The sequence below is a fragment of the Loxodonta africana genome, chromosome 5, assembly GCF_030014295.1.
Source record: "Loxodonta africana isolate mLoxAfr1 chromosome 5, mLoxAfr1.hap2, whole genome shotgun sequence".
Lineage (NCBI taxonomy): Eukaryota > Metazoa > Chordata > Mammalia > Proboscidea > Elephantidae > Loxodonta > Loxodonta africana.
Genome location: NC_087346.1, coordinates 107,646,583 through 107,664,963, shown reverse-complemented (window position 1 = coordinate 107,664,963; position 18,381 = coordinate 107,646,583). Strand labels below are relative to the sequence as shown.

Here is an 18,381-nt window from a genome sequence, read left to right as displayed (position 1 = left end):
ACATTATTCATAGATGCTTTCCTCAGACTAATTTCCTCTAGTTCATGATGAGAAAGAAATTTACTCAAAGGCATGAATGTACCTACTCACCCACCTTCACAATCAGCAAATGTTAAGTCCTATTTCACTAAGAAAATTTAAAATATTTAACAATAGCTTCTTCCACTTCCGTCTTTTCCTAGGTAACATCTGCCATCACCTATCCTCTTCTGTTCCTCTATGCTCTATACTATGGGAGTACAGCAGAGCGGGTTCTGGAGTCAGCACGATTGTGTCCAACTCTGCAGTCTTCCACGTTCATCGACTCTGGGCCTTAGCCAAGTAACAAACGCTCTGAGTTGAAATTGGCAGTAAAAGCAAAAGCCTAATTCAGTTGTGGGAGCCCTGCTGACACAGTGGTTAAGCGTTTGGCTGCTAACCAAAAGGTTGGCTAGTTTGAATCCACCAGCCGCTCCTTGGAAACCCTATGGGGGAGTTCTGTTCTGTGCTGTAGGGTCGCTATGAGTCGGAATCGACTCAACGGCAATGGGTTTGGATTGGTTTTGGGTTAATCCAGTCATGTAAGGTATAAATAAGTTTCAGCTTTATGTCCTTCACCTCCATCTTCATTGTCATTGTCCCTCTTCTAATCTACATTGGGATCCTGACACATGACATATCCATTCCCTTCAAACCCCAAAAGAAATCTGTACTCTGTTTCTGTTTTTTAAATTACTTTCTAAAGTTACATCATCCTGCTACAACTGTTATCTTAAAGATCTGGCTATTTAACTTCCAAATTCAATAACCTCTTTTCTTAATGTTCACTGCCTCTATATATAATTTAACAATAATAATTGTATTCTATTCCCTCTTTCCCTTGATAGCACCATCTGCTCTTTTGGCTTCAATTTTAACCCTATGATCCCAAAATCTGTATTTCTGGTCACCATCTCTTCTGAATTCCCAAAATGAATTTAAAACTGCTAATCCAACAATTCTACCAGTTATCTCGAGCTTAACATACACAAAGGAAAAATTAGCTTGTTCACCTTTCCCACACCAGTAATATTCCTATGTTGTTTACCTAAATAAATACACTACCTTTTCTAACATTTCAAAAACCCTTCACTTTCACTCAAATCTCTACTCCTATTTACTTGTTCTATTGATTCTACTTCTGCTATTTCTCTTACTGTCTTCTGCAACAATTCCCACCATTACTTCCTAAGTCAAGACCCCTTTTATTCCAGCCTAAACGTTATACAATAGCTAAATAGTCTCTGCTTCGATCTCTTCTTCCTCTTATTGTCCAACTGCTGTATTATCTATCATAACAGCATTCCCAATCCTTCACGATCTGATCCAAGTATTTGTGTTCAGTCTTCTCTCTTCCTCCTTCCTCACCATAGGTTCTAATCATATAGGACTACTCACATTCTCTAAGCATGCCTCACGAATTACCAGTATAAAAAGGTTTACTCGTTTATTATAAATTTGGCTACTGTCATATCATCAACTTGCAGAATATCCTAGATTTTCCTTTATTTCATTATGTTTTGTCTGTCTCAATTCCATTGGCGAAGTCCATTTCCATTCTTGCTGTAACCTGAAGTTACTCATCAAAGTGGATTATAAAGTTTTACAGCATTCTAGATAACTACCTTACTATTAATCTTAGTTTTTTTTTCAAGTATATTATTTCCCTTGAGAAATTTATACAATAATGGTTAATACAAAAGTCAAAAAAATACTTCAGATTTATAGGTCAGCTCTACTCACCAAGGGTTCAGCCATTACAACTTCAATTTTCTTTTCAGCTTGAACAGCAAATTCTGCAAAAAGGCTCTTGATGACATATTCACCAGGTTTGACATCTGGGTCAACTGTAATGTTTGACATGATGATATTCTTTTTTCCCCAAGTGGAATGAAAGTTGGAAGAATTGCAGTACTTATTTATTTTGCTGACTGGTGCTGAAGCTAAAAGTAAAAGAAACAAACAAAAACACATTTTAATAATCAACTCAATGAGACTACCGTAAGCACCATATTTTAAAATGCATCCTGTTCCTACTTCCTCATCTAGCTCTCCCAACATCCATTACACTTCTATTTTTGTCTATTGCACTCGCCACCTCCTAACATACTATATAATTTAGTTACATATTTTGTTTATTATGTACTGTTTGTCTCCCCATACTACTTATTTGAGTTTTATAAAAACAGAGATTTTCTTTTGCCTTTTCTGTTCACTGATATATCCCAAGTGCCTAGAACAGTGCCTGTAGGTGCTGAATAAATATTTACTGAATGAAGAACTGCATGAATTCTAACCTGATAGTCCAGTGTAATGAAGGAAAGAAAACAGATATGAAAAAGTGCAATACAGGATTGGTAGATTTAAAGATGCAACTTTGGAGAGAGGAAGGTCTCTCTCAAGAAGCTTCATTTGAACTCAGACCTAATTGATGAAAAAGAGTCTGCAAAGCAAAACAGGAGGAACAGAAAGTCAAAATTGAGTATGCATGTTTGATAAACAAAATATGGCCTGTGTGGCTGTATTCAGGGAGGTGGCAGGGCCACCTGGGTGATACAAAATGAAGTCAAAAACACCAGACAGAGATCAAATCACATACAGCCGTTTAGAACTTTGTAAGGAAGTTAGATTTTATTTTAAATGCAATTAAAATTCAATGGAAGGTACTATAACTTGAGAGGGATATGATCTGGTTTCTACTTATAAAGATCTCTCTGGCTACTCTTTGGAGAATGGATTGGAAGAAGGTAAATGTAGAACTAGGAAGCCATTACAGAAATCCTGGTGAGATAATCGTAACTTAGACTAAGTGGGGATGAGAATGAAAGGGGATAGAGGAAGAGGATTTAAGATGTCATATGTTAATGAGGGAAAAGAATAAACAATGACTCATAGGATTTTATTTGGATTACTGAAAGAATGGTGGTGCCATTTACTCCGATGGGGATGACACAGTGCCTGGCAAATAGTAAGTTGCACCAGGCTTCACACAAAGCAAGCATACTCCACAGCAATTTGTTTAGCTTCTCTTGACTCCCTGGGCTGCCTGCAAAACTGTTATCCACAGTTTATCCAAGCACCTCAACCTTCTAGTCAGAAGCCTAATAAAGACCCTCCAATCCTCTAACTTCAGCATATGCCATCCTTTGGCATGGAATATTCATGGAGAATCAGCAAGTTTCTACTTTTCCAGCTCAATCTGATCTCCAGGTATTGCTCTTTCCAAATATGACACTACGAGCAACTCCCCCTTGAAAATAAACACAAAATATTATTTAAACATCAAATTTGTGTGTATGTATTTTTTTTTTTATGTATAACTATAGGGCCGCTATGAGTCAGAATAGACTCAACAGCGGTGGGTTTAGTTTTTTTTTTTTAATATATAAGTGTAGGACAATAAACACATTTGTCCTCAACGAATTTTAATCTTATAAGGAACTGTTCTGTCAACTAAAAAAACTCAACCTACCAAATTAGTGTGTAAAGATACACAAATTTATAAAAATATATCGAAAGAATATTACAACCTCTTACTATTATAAGTAAAATAAATATCTTTGTAACCCATCAGATTAAAATACACTCCATATTGTATTCTATAACTAAAATTACATAATAAAAACAATTCAAAACAAAATTTCACGGTTCTTTGAACACAGTGGACATTATTCGTTTTAAACAATAATCTGTTTGTTTACACTGTTTCATGATCCAACACTGTGCATTACTAAGGAGGGAATCTGTTAACAACTGCCATAGTGGAAAAAGTAAGAGATTTCAAATTTAAAAAAAAATTATTTTGGATTGGTAAGAGTACTCTACATTTTATATCCATATTATGTTGTATTACTTTAGGGAATCATAAAGTGGTACAAAAGGCTGCTCAGTTTGTTTTCAGAATTTTAATTTACATTTTAGAAATATAAATGAGGATGAAACATTTTTGAAAATCTGACTTAAGGCAGTAGCTACAAAATATATCATTTCCTTTAATTGAGGTATTTTAGCCTATAACTGAACAGTGTTACTGTGTTTACCTGGTTTTAAATTTAAAGTAAATGGAACTAAACAAGAAGCCATATAATAGACTCGGGTACTGCAATTCTAGTCTTCGACGAGGTAGAAACTTTCTAAGTGACATTTTATTCTTTAAAAAGAAAAAAAAACTTTAGTTAATATAACCTCTCAAATAATTCACCTTTATTGTCTCCTACTTCCTAAAATGAAACGTAAGCAAATATTCCTAGGTATCATAGTTCAATATTTTAAGAAATTTTCTTTATTTAAAAAGCCAGAAGTTTTAGAAAGTCTTTTATTTTTAAATTACGTTTTAAAATATTTCAAGTTTACAAAATCATCTTTTTATAAAAAACTAACATTTAAAGAATGTTTTCATCAAATAAATTAACGCAGCCATTTATGTCAATTATATTTCTTAGTCAATGCTTAATAATTGTTTGCTGAATTTATTCATACATAAATATAATACTGATCAGGTTCACTATGGATTGCTCCTCAACATAAAGGAAACAAAAACCCTTACCAAACCCCCACTGCCGTCGAGTCGATTCCGACTCATAGCGACCCTATAGGACAGAGTAGAACTGCCCCATAGAGTTTCCAAGGAGCACCTGGTGGATTTGAACTGCCGACCGACCTCTTGGTTAGCAGCCATAGCACTTAACCACTATGCGACCAGGGTTTCCAAAAACCCTCACAACTGAACCAATGAGCAATGTCATTCTAAAAGGCGAAAGACTGAAGTTGTTTAGGATTTCATTTTACTTGGATCCACAATCAACACCCATGGAAGCGGCAGTCAAGAAATCAAAGGACATGTTGCAATGGGCAAATCTGCTGTGAAAGGCCTCTTTAAAGTGTTAAAAAGCAAAGATGTCACTTTGAATACTAATGTGTGCCTGAATCAAGCCATGGTATTTTCAATTGCCTCATATGTATGAGAAAGCTGGACAATGAATAAGGAAGACCAAAGGAGAATTGATGCCTTTGAATTGTGTGTTGACAAAGAATACTGACTATACCACGGACTGCAAAAAGAACAAATAAATCTGTTTCCGAAGAAGTACAGCCAGAATGCATCTCAGAAGCGAGGATGGTGAGGCTTCGTCTTACATACTTCGGACATGTTTATCAGGAGGGACCAATCCCTGGAGAAGTACATCATGTTTGGTAAAGTAGAAGGTCAGGGAAAGAGAGGAAGACCCTCAATAAAAGGGACTGACATGGTGGCTGCAACAACGGGCTCAAACATAACAATTGTGAGGATGGCACAGGACCAAGTATTTCGTTCTTTTGTACGAAGGGTTGCTATAAGTCAGAACTGACTCGATAGTACCTAACAACAACAGGGGTAGATATGGTTTAAAAAGATCCCAGTCGAGTCTGTAAAAGCTGCCTCCAACCTTTACCCCCATACCTAAGAAGAGGTCTTTAGAGATAAAAATTACTACTTTATAGTCACAAGCTTATATATGTACATGTCTGTGTGTTGACACATAACTTAGGGATATGTATATATGTATAACAAAACCCACTGCCGTCGAGTCAATTCCGGCTCATAGTGACCCTACAGGACAGAGCAGAACTGCCCCATAAAGTTTCCAAGGAGCTCCTGGTGGATTTGAACTGGTAAACTTTTGGTTAACAGCTATAGCTCTTAACCACTACACCACCAGGGTTTCTGTATACATACATGTATACGTGTATATATATACAAATAAAAATACATACATATAAATACACACATACACACATATATGAGAATCCTCAGGATTGGAGAAAGACTCATTAACAACCTGCCTTATGCAGATGACACAACCTTACTCGCTAAAAGTGAAGAGGACTTAAAGCACTTACTAATGAAGATCAAAGACCACAGCCTTCAGTATGGATTACACCTCAACATAAAGAAAACAAAAATCCTCACAACTGGACCAATGAGCAACATCATGATAAATGGAGAAAAGATGGAAGTTGTCAAGGATTTCATTTTACTTGGATCCACAATCAACAGCCATGGAAGCAGCAGTCAAGAAATCAAAAGACACACTGCATTAGGTAAATCTGCTGCAAAGGACCTCTTTAAAGTGTTGAAGAGCAAAGATGTCACCCTGAAGACTAAGGTGCACCTGACCCAAGCCATGGTATTTTCAATTGCATCATATGCATGTGAAAGCTGGACAATGAATAAGGAAGACCGAAGAAGAACTGACGCCTTTGAATTGTGGTGTTGGCAAAGAATATTGAATATACCACGGACTGCCAAAAGAACGAATAAATCTGTCTTGGAAGAAGTACAACCAGAATGCTTCTTAGAAGCAAGGATGGCCAGACTGCATCTTACGTATTTTAGACATGTTGTCAGGAGGGATCAGTCCCTGGAGAAGGGCATCATGCTTGGCAGAGTACAGGGTGAGCGGAAGAGAGGAAGACCCTTAATGAAGTGGATCGACACGGTGGCTGCAACAATAAGCTCAAGCATAACAACGATTATAAGGATGGCTCAGGACCGGGCAGTGTTTCATTCTGTTGTGCACAGGGTCACTATGAATTGGATGCGACTCGACAGCACCTAACAAGAACAACACACACATATATGTATACGTATACGCATATGTATATACATAAATTTGGACAGTTCTGCTCTGTCCTATAGGGTGACTATGAGTCAGAGCCAACTCGTGGCAACAGGTTTGGTTTTATTTATTTTGGTTACATATATATGTTTATATAATACAAGAAATATAACAACGTACCATGCAATTGTTTTTCAAATGAAACCTACAGGCCATGAATACCAAGTCCAGAAGAAAGACCCACAACTATAAGGTAAGCAGGTTTCAGAAGGCTTCAAACAGGAGGTGGCATCTGAGATGAGCCTTTAACTAAGGGTAAACTTTACCAGCCTCCCTGGGTGGCACAAGTGGTTAACGTGCTCAGCTGCTGACCAAAAGGCATCTCAGAAAAAAGGTCTGATGATCTACTAACAAAAAATTAGCCATCAAAATCCTATGGGCACAGTTCCACGCTGACACACATGGGGTTGCCTTGAGTTGGAACCAACTCAAAAGCAACTAGTTTAAGCTATACCTAGAGGAAGAAATGAAGACTTCCAAGATTGGGAAAATATTACAAAACAGACCAGAGTGAAAGAGTCAGGAAGGAGACATGCTGGAAGGGAGCAAGGGGGACCAATTTGACAACATCTGGCAAAATTTTGAATACACAGTGAAACCTGTAAGAGCTGGAACTCAACAGGACTGCCATGTATAGAAGCAGGGTAGAGTGGATATTGGATTTCCTTCTGGTAATGTTGGTCACAGTATTTTAATATTGGTCACAGTATTTCTGTAGGATAAATTACTACAAGAGGAACTGTTGAGTCAAAGTTGAGCACAGTAAAACCTGCGAAAGCTGGAACCTATATCTATTTGAACCCCTGTTTTCAATTCTCCTGGGTATATACCGCAGGGCTGAACTGCTGGGTTATGAGGTAATTCTGTGTTTAACTTGTTGAGGAACTATCAAACTGCTGTACACAGCAACTAAACTACTTTACATTCCCACCAGGTCTCACACATTTTCCACCTTTGACAGGGTGCAGTCTTACCACTTTTCTATTGCTATTAGTGTAAAATATTTTAGTTTTCCTTCTCTGACAGGTTTCTGCCTTGCACAGTTTCCAGCTTCTGCAGGTTTTACTGCAATGAACTTTGACCCTGTAAATCCTCTTGTAGTCATTTATCCCATAGAAATACTGTGGCCAACATTACCAGAAAGAAGTCCACTCTACCCTGCTTACCTGGTTAACAAAATTCTACTTTTGCTCAGACCAGCAATGCCTGTAATTAGAAATACTATTATGGGGACATCTTCAAGATCTGCAGCAGAAGTGTCAACACCTGGCACAGTTTTAAAGTCACCACAAAGAAAACTTCTTTGTAGAAATGTTTATACCCACAGTAAAGGGTCAGCGAAAGAGGAAGACCCTCAACAAGATAGACTGACACTGTGGCTGCAACAATGGGCTCAAACATTGCAACGATTGTGAGGATGGCACAGGACTGCGCAGTGTTTCATCTTGTACGTATGGTCGCTGTGATCTGAACTGACTCAAAGGCACCTAATAACAACAACAACATTCCCATAGTATACTGTGAAGATCATTTCTAGAAGAATGTTATGGACAAACACACACAGTGGTGACATTCAGGTGCAGTACATAAAATGCTAGCACTTAAAAGGGAAACTTGCATAAGTGGGAAACAAAATATGTCTGGGAGAATACCCATACTATTTCACCACCTGACAAAGGCCATCTGCACACCAGCAATCATCAGCAGAGGCAGTGCCTGGGTTACGAACGTCCAATTTACATACAGCTGGTAGTTACAAACCAACCCCCATAAAGCATTTTATATTAAAAATTTGAGGTATATACAATGGTTCATAGTAACAAATGGGTGCTACTCCGTGACATGCATCAAAACATTATTATTATTACTGTGTTATTATGTTAAAGATGTTTTAGCGTACCTCAAGGTGTTTCTTTAATGTTTTTTACGCATAGAAAGGTACACTACATACTATGACAAGCATTTGACTAACTAACATTAGATATGAACCACACCTAAATGTTCCAACTTATGTACAAATTCATCTAAAGACAGACTTAGGAAGGGAGCTCATTCGTAATCCTGGGACTTCCTATACTACCACCATTAGTGAGATCAGCCTTGCTTTAGCATTTAGAAAAGGTTTTCAAGAGTAAATACAACAATTTTCATACCACTTCCTTGGCTCCTTTTTCTTCTGTGAGAAGTTATGATCTTCAGGACAAACCTAGCATTTACCTGGTTAGGAATGTGACCCTGGTGCCAAGCCAACTGAGTTTAAGTCTTGGCTCCACACTACTTCACCCTGTCATGAATCAATTATTCTCTGCTTTGGATTTTTGGTTGATACAACGTGTTTTTATTAATGTAAGTATGTTTAATCACCGAGTGTGTCTGAATTTTTGGTAGGTAGTATGGATTTCTGTTGTTGTTGTTCCCCACTCCCCACCACAAGCCTACCCTAAGTGTTTAGCGGTACATACAAAGTACCACTAATTATACCCTAGAGCCCCCACCCAGATCTACTGGCACATATGTGTAACAAAAAATTTCAGTATTTCTATTTTTTCTACCAAAAATTCAGACATCTCGTATAATACCTTATAAAGCAGTAATTTGCAGCACATGCCCATTTCTTTCATTTCAACCAGTCATAAAGGCCCCTGCCTTGTGGCAACACACACTGTCAAGTGGTGCGGCAGCTTCCAATAAACCTTCAGAGGCAGAAAAAACTACCTAGTCCCTAGAAGTACCTATGAGCATGAAAGGGTTAACTAACGCATGGCCTTTGGGCAAGTTACACTCTCTGTGGTTTAGTTCCCTCATCTGTAAAATGGGGATGGTAAAAGCATCTAGCTCATAGGTTGTGAGCAACAGAGTTAATACATGCAAAGCACTAAGCAGTGTTTGGCACCCACTGAGTGCTACCTAAGTGACTGTTTTATAATTATTACTTTCACTAGCTAATAAAAATTTTGTTGACCACCTAAGAAAAAACAGGCATAAAGTAAATGGCCTCAGAAAAACAAGAACAAAAATCAAAGATATTTCAGAATTGAAAATGCAAAAGCAATCCCTTCCTCAAACCATACATGAAAATTAACTCAAAATGGATCAATGACCTAAATATAAGAGCTAAAACCATAGGTGTACATCTCCAGGACATTGTATTTGGCAACAGATTCTTAGATATGACACCAAAACCATGAACAACAAAAGAAATAAAGTGGATTTCATCAAAATTAAAAATGACTGTGTATCAAAGGACATCATCAAGAAAATGGGAAGAAAACGTACAGAATGGTAGAAAATATTTGGAAATTATATATTTAATAAGGGTTTAATATACAGAATAATAAAGAACTCCTACAACTCAACAATAAAAAGACAAACGGCCCAATTAAAAAAATGGGCAAAGGACTTGAATAGACATTTCCCCAAACAAGACATACATATGGCCAATAAGCACGTGAAAAGATGCTCAACATTGTTAGTTTCATTAGGGAAATATAAATCAAAACCACAATGAGATACTACTTCACACCTACTAGGGTGGCTATTACTAAAAAACAGAAAATAACAAGTGTTGGAAAGGGTATGGAGAAATTAGAACACTCATTTATGCTGGTGGGAATGTAAAATGGTGTAGTCCCTATGGACAACAGTTTGATCATTCTTCAAAAAGTTAAACATAGAATTACCTTATAACCCACACTTAGATATATACCAAAAGAATTGAAAGCAGGGGCTCAAACAGATACTTGTACACCCATGTTCACAGCAGCATTATTAACAATAGCCAAAAGGTAGAAACAACCCAAGTGTCATCAACGGGTGAATAAACAAAATGTGGTATATACATACAATGGAATATTATTTCACAATAAAGAGAAAAGACATGCTGATACAGGCTATGACATGGATGAACCTTGAAAACATTATGCTGAATGAGAAGTCAGAAACAAAAGGACAAATACTGTAATGATCCCCCAAACTCTTTTCCATTGAGTTGATTTCAAATCATAACAACCCTACAGGACAGGTTAGAACTGCCCCATAGGGTTTCCAAGGCTGTAATCTTTACGGAAGCAGACTACCACATCTTTCTCCCGTGGAGCGGCTGGTGGGTTCAAACTGCTGACCTTTTGGTTCATGGTCGACTGCTTTAACCACTGCACCACCAGAGCTCCTTGTTGTACGGTCCCACTTATACGAAATACCTAGAATAAGCAAAAGCAAAGAGATGGAAAAGTAGATTAGTGGTTACCAGGGGCTGGGTAGTTATTGCTTAACGGGTACAGCGTTTCTGTTTGTGGTGATGATAAATTTCAGAAATAAACAGTGGTGATGGTTGCACAACATTGTTAAAAAAAAAAAAGTTACCATGCTGTTTGATTTATTAAACTTTATTTATATGTTAATTTAATTTAAAAGGAAAAAGAAAAATTCTTATTTTAAAAAGCAAGCCTATTCTATCCCAGTCAGCCAGAACTAAAGTGCCTGGGAAGTCAACCAACCAACAGCTCAAGCTAAAGCTTAAAACAATAATGTGCTTAGACCAAGTTGAAAGAGAGGAAACAAATAGTTTATAAATCAATTCAAAATAAAATGTCAAAAACCCAAATCCGGTTATATGGTACTCAGATTAAAGGTAGAAACAAAGAAAGCAAAATCAGTATTAAAGAATAAGTGTAAATTTCAATTTCTGGTGAGGCCAGCTGGATTGTGACATCTTTCAACCAACTAATCAGAAGAAAACCGTAGAATTAAAAGGAACTATATCTGAAAAAGAAAATGTAAGTAACGTGTATGTTTTAAGTGTTGAGAGGTACAATCTGAAGGCATCTTTTGATATTTCAGTGCACATACTCATAAACAGCAGAACATAGGCATGAAAGGCAAAAACAAAAAAACCAAACCCATTGCCGTCGAGTCAAATCTGACAGCGACCTATAGGACAGAACAGAACTGCCCCATAGGGTTTCCAAAGAGTGGCTGGTGGATTCGAACTGCCAATCTATTGATTGGCAGCTGAGCTCTTAACCACTGTAACTCAAAATTGCTTCACGTTAGTAAAGTGCATACCAGAAACTGTTTATTTCTCATATGAATAAACATTATTTAATACTTCATATACTATCTCATTTTATCCCAAAAAACCTAGTCTTAATTCAAGTGGTATGCTGGTAAACGACAATCCAAAAAAAAAAAAAGAGCTCAGACTGGCATCTGCCAATTTCCATCATGTAAATACACCTACTAGGGTTGATTTCAAGTCACCAATGGGAACACAACTGCAAGCTATTTTCCATCTATGATGAAGAAACTGACTCCAAATTAAGTCACTTGTCACATGGGTATGGTAGACCTCAAATTTGAACTCAGATTTGAGTTCTAAGAACTTGCAGATCAGCAGCTTTATTTCCTCCAAAATTACCAGATTTTGATCTTATCCTTTAATGGTCTAGATTCTTAATATATTCTTGTTAGCTGCCGTCAAGGAGGCCCCTAACTTATGAAGACTCTGTGTGGAACAGAAATAAATGCTGCCTGGTTCTTCACCATTTTCATGATCTGTTGAAGACCAGACCATTGTGACCCATAGGATTTTCACTGGCTGACTTTCAGTAGATCACTAGGCCTTTTTCCTAGTCTATCTTAGTCTGGAAGCTCTGCTGAAACGTGTTCAGCATCACAGCAACACTCAGGCCTCCAGTGACAGAGGGGTGGTGGCTGCATATGAGATGCACTAGGCCAGAATGCACTAGCCTAGTCTCCTGCATGAAAGGTAAGAATTCTATCACTGAACCACCAGTGCCATTAGTTTATAATAACTGCTTCTGAAGTCAAATATTTTGGTTGCATCTTTAAATTCACTTGTATAAAAAGGGCTAAAAATAAGAGTTTTCCCCACTTTGGTTAGGTATATATTTATTATTTTCTTTTAGTTATTTTTTAGTTTTACTTTTCTACTTAAATCTGTAATCCAACTGGAATTTATTTGCTTTAGTGTTATGAGATAAAGATTTATAAGTAAAAATTTAATCTAATTCATCTGGGTCCATTAACTAAAATTTTGTCACTAATTTTAACCACTATCATAAACTAAATCTTTATACATACTCGAATATGCTTTCTGGGCTTTCTAGTCTACTCGTTAACAATTGTCTTTGTGTCATAACCATACTTTTAATTATTGTAGCTTTGTTTTATCACCTGGTGGCACAAATACTCCTGTTTACCCATTATCTTCAGTTATCTCTCAGCTATCGTCACTCACTTATACTTCCAACTTTATGCAATCTTCACAAATCAATTTGAAGAAAACTGACATCTTTCTAAGTACAGAAAGTTCTTGTATAGAACCTGGCATGCCTCTCATTCATTCATCTTCCTCCATAGTAAAAAAAAAAAAATTTCCTCCATAGTACTTCCATATAATCCTTGTTAAGTGTATATCTAAGTACTTTATGTTTCTATTCTGTGTGAATGAAATCTTTTCCCCTCATTGTTCAGTCCAGCTTTTTTGTTTCTGGTTGAATTTCAATGGCTAGAAATATTTAAAGAGTTTTGCTTGCTCTTTTGGACAGCTGTTCCTAAAATGTTTATTTATCCTAGACTAAACTATTCCCATTCAAAACAGTTTCTAAACATAGAAGTCTTATGACATCTTTGGTACATTTCCAAAGTTTTTTACTTGGAGTCTACTACAGAAACATCACTTCTCATAAAGCTCAAGAAAAATGACCTACCATCTAAATCATCCATTATTCACTCAGCTAGAGCCTCCCTGAGGTTATTATGTTCTTGTACTCTTTTGGTAACCTACAGAAGCTCAGCTAAGAAACTATTCTAAACATCTAAAAATAATGCGGTATTTTTAAAATGTGCACAGATCTGAGAGTCAGAAGACAAGGACCCTAGACTGGACTTGACTACTTACCATCATAACTTTGATCAAATTATTCAACCTCTCTAAGCTTTTGCTTCCCCTTGGGAAAGTGAACGAGTTAAATTATCTCTAAACCATGAGTATATATCAAAAGCGAAAAGAAAGTTGTTTTCTCCTCTCCTTGCCAAATAAACAAATAAAAATATTCACTGCCAGTGAAAAATATATTATAGCCAGCTTTTCTCCTCTAGCCAGACATGAACCTGGGGATCAGCAGAGGACAGCTTTGAAGCAAGACTCTGAACATCAGAACCCTGTGAGGCCCATGTCCAACAGACACATACCTGGACCTAGGTCCTGAGGGAAGGCCGACAACTGTGTATTTTCTTTGATTCCTAAAGATCTGAGGAAAACTTAAATAGGTAGGATGAGTCCTCTATACCTCAGAGGCTGAGAAGATGGGAAAAGGCAAGGCACAAAGGGGCTTCCTCCTAATATCCTTACAGGGAGCTAAGAGGCTCACAGAAGAAGACACAGAACTCTCTACATTTACTAGCAATTATCAACTATAATTGGAAATGGATAAAAATCTTCCATTCACAAATTTAAAATAGGTGGGAATAAATTTAATAAGAAAAGGACTTACATGAAGGAAACTGCCAAAACATATTAAAAATATAGAAGAAGATCTGACAAATGGAAAGAAATATTCTTAGATGGGAGGACTTATAAGTGTCATTTCTCATAAAATTTATACATAAGTTAGCATAATTCTACTTAAAAGTTCAATACTATTTCCTTAGATTTTATTTGGATAAAACTATCATAGGGAATATAGAGAGGAAATAAACATCCGAGAAGAGGCAAAAAAAATTATAAAAAATAGAGGCCCCAGATAAGTAAAGCATTACTGAAGAATAACAAAGTGGGAGGCCTCACACTACCTGACTATTATAAAAACCTATTATTACTGCTATGATAGTTAAAACAGCCCAGTACTGGTGCAACCACAGATACATAGACCAGTGGAACAGAAATGAGAATCCAGATGTAAATTCATCTACTACTAGCAGCTGGTATTTGACAAAGGCCCAAAGTTCGTTAATCGGGGAAAAGACAGTCTCTTTAACAAACGGTGCTGGCATAACTGGATATCTATCTGCAAAAAAATGAAACAAGACCTATACCTCACACCATGCACAAAAACTAACTCAAAATGGATCAAAGACCTAAATATAAAATCGAAAATGATAAAGATCATGGAAGAAAAAATAGGAACAATACTAAGAGCCCTAATACGTGGCATAAACAGCATATAAAACATTAGTAACAACGCACAAACACCAGAAGAGAAACTAGATAACTGGGAGCTCCTAAAAATCAAACACCTATGCTCATCCAAAGACTTAACCAAAAGAGTAAAAAGACAACCTAAAGACTGGGAAAAAATATCTGGATATGACAAATCCAATCAGCATCTAATCTCTAAAATCTACAAGACACTGCAAAACTTCAACAACAAAAAGACAAATAACCCAATTAAAAAATGGGCCAATGATATGAACAGGCACTTCACCAAAGAAGACATTCAGGCGGCAAACAGATAAATGAGGAAATGTTCACGATCATTAGCCATTACAGAAATGCAAATCAAAAGTACAATGCGATACCATCTCACCCCAACAAGACTAGCATTAATCCAAAAAACACAATAAATGCTGGAGAGGTTGTGGAAAGACTGGAACACTTATACACTGTTAGTGGGAATGTAAAATGATACCGCCACTTTGGAAATCAATTTGGCGCTTCCTTAAAAAGCTAGAAATAGAAGTATCATACAATCCATCAATCCCACCCCTTGGAATATATCCTAGAGAAATAAGACCCCTCAAACAAATACATATATGCACACCCATGTTCACTGCAGCACTGTTCAAAATAGCAAAAAGATGTAAACAACCAAGGTGCCCATCTACAGATGAATGGATAAACAAATTATGGTATATTCACACAATGGAATACTATGCAACAATAAAGAACAATGATGAATCTGTGAAACATCTCATAATATGGAGGAATCTGGAAGGCATTATGCTGAGTGAAATTAGTCAGTTGCAAAAGGACAAATATTGTATTGAGACCATTATTATAAGAACTCAAGAAAAGGCTTAAACACAGAAGAGAACATTCTTTGATGGTTACAAGGGTGGGAGGGAGGGAGAGGAATATTCACTAACTAGATAGTAGACAAGAATTATTTTAGGTGAAGGGAAGGACACCACACAATACAGGGGAAATCACCACAACTGGACTAAACCAAAGGCTAAGAAGTTTCCCGAATACAAACACTTAGAGGGACAGAGTAGCAAGGGTGGGGGTCTAGGGACCATGGTTTCAGGGGACATCTAGGTCGACTGGCATAACAAAGTTTATTAACAAAACATTCTGCATCTCACTTTAATGAGTGCCTTCTGGAGTCTTAAAAGCTAGCAAGCAGCCATCTAAGAGGCATCTATTGGTCCCAACCTACCTGGAGCAAAGGAGAATGAAGAACACCAAAGACACAAGGAAAATATTAGCCCAAGAGACAGAAAGGGCCTCATAAACCAGAGACTCCATCAGCCTGAGACCAGAAGAACTAGATGGTACCCGGCTATCACCAATAACTGCCCTGACAGGGAACACAACAGAGTGTCCCTGACAGAGTAGGAGAAAAGTGAGATGCAGAACTCAAATTCTAGTAAAAAGATCAGACTTAATTGCCTGACTGAGACTGGAGGGATCCCTGAAGACACGGCCCCTGGACTCTCTGTTGGCCCAAAACTAAAACCATTCCTGAAGCCAGCTCTTCAGACAAAGATTAGACTGGACTATATAATGGGTATAAGGCATTAAATGACACTTGTGAAGAGTGTGCTTCTTAGCTCAAGTAGACACATGAGACTAAGTGGGCAGCTCCTGTCTGGAGGCAAGACGAGAAGGCAGAAAGGGACAGGAGCTGGTTGAATGGATATGGGAAATACAGGATGGAAAGGAGGAGTGTGCTGTCACATTATAGGGAGAACAACTAGGGTCACATAACAATGTGTGTACAGCGTTTTGTATGAGAAACTAATTTGAACTGTAAAGTTTCACTTAATGCACATTTAAATAATAAATACAAAGAATATTTTCTAAATCAGACTATAACTATAATCAGAACATAATATAACTACAATCAAAACATAATGAGTATATCAAAACATAATATACAATAACCATAATAACACAGTAGATACAAGTGTAGACAAATCAGATTAATGTAAAAGAATAGGGGAAAAAAGTTGCCATTGACATGACTTTGCCTCATGGAGACACCATGTGTGTCGGAGTAGAACTGTGTCCCATAGAGTTTCAATGGTTAATTTTAGGGAAAGTAGACTGCCAGGCCTTTCTTTCAAGGCACCTTGGGGGGACTTGAACTTCCAGCCTTCCAGTTAGCAGCCAAGCATGTTAATAGTTTATACCATTCAGGGACTCCAAAAGAAAAGAGGACCCCCCCCCCAAAAAAAAAAAAATTCCAGAATGTATAAGGATTCAATGTAGGCAAAATTAAAGGTAATGGAATGATTCATTTAATAAAAAAAGTTAGAATATCTGACTATTCATCTGGAGAAAAAATACATATACTATATTCAAAACCCAAGTCCAGAAGGATCTGAAGTTAAAAATGAATTTTAAAAAATCTTAGAAAAAAATGAGGAGTCTACATGTATAATGTAGGGGAGAAGAGACCTTCAGCCAAGACAAGAATTTCAAAATTATTTTTTAAATTGTTTAGTCAAATAAAATTTTAAAATATTTATAGGATAAATGCTACCATAAACAAAGTCAACAAAGGACAGAGTTGGGGGAAAAAAATTGTAACACAGGTGACAAAAAACACCAAAAATCCATTGCTGTCGATTTGATTCTGACTCATAGAGACCCTAAAGGACACAGAAGAACTGCCCCATGGGAATTCCAACGAGCAACTGGTGAATTCGAACTGCCAGTCTTTTGGTTAGCAGCCTTAACTCGCCGTAGCTCTTAACCACTATACCACCAGGGCTCCAATCTATTGACAGAAAATATAAAATAATTCAAAGAGCTCTTACAAAGTGACAAGAAAGAGACAACACAATAGAGAAAAAATGGCAAGGGTTATGAATAAACAACTCACATAAGCCAACCACCGCATGAAAAAAGCGCTAACTTAGTAGTATCTAGAAAATACAAATTAAACTAGCAATGAATTTTCATTTTATATACAACAGACTGGCAAATACTAAAAAGAAAAATTGTATCTATACCTGGTAAAGTACAGGGAAATTTAACACTTAACACATTGCTGATGGAAATATAATGCCCACCCGACTAGAGCCCAGCGAAGGTGATGCTCTGGACAAAAGGATGAGCATTCTGGTCCCTATAGCAGGATATCACAGGAGTAACTTTCTTCAGTCTTCAGACTCTCCATCCAAGCTTCTGATTACAATTTAGTTTGTATGAGCAACTCCACAAGAAGAGCAAAGAATGGTCTGCCAAATCTAGCATTAAGGTTCCCTTGGCATACTTCTCATTGTAAATTAGTAAACTGGAAAACTTGTATAATTTTGTCTCTGTCAAATTGTTTGTGATTCCACCCTCTAAGAAAGATTTCACACGCACTTTCACTGTGCTGGCAGAGTCAAGTTTTCTAACTTGATTCTGACTTTACTGGGCTTTCCCGGTAATCACTTAAATCAGAATAAAAATCCTAGGAGTGGGCCCAGTCGTGTGTGTGTGTGTATTTTAAAGTTCTCCATATTAATT

The 18,381-nt window shown here is 37.1% G+C and overlaps 1 protein-coding gene across 11 annotated transcripts in view; it reads right to left on the bottom strand.

Moving 5' to 3' along the window:
* FRYL (FRY like transcription coactivator) overlaps nucleotides 1-18,381 on the bottom strand; it is a 272,999-nt gene that overhangs the window by 138,950 nt on the left and 115,668 nt on the right. For 10 of the 11 annotated variants that reach the window (XM_064285836.1, XM_064285834.1, XM_064285841.1 and 7 more), the window contains one exon: nucleotides 1,762-1,961. In XM_064285836.1, the coding sequence (XP_064141906.1) occupies nucleotides 1,762-1,881 (120 nt within the window). In that variant the 5' untranslated portion in view covers nucleotides 1,882-1,961. Of the gene's footprint in view, nucleotides 1-1,761; nucleotides 1,962-10,798; nucleotides 10,877-18,381 lie in introns of all 11 variants that reach the window. The other variant, XM_064285835.1, reaches the window with a different exon arrangement.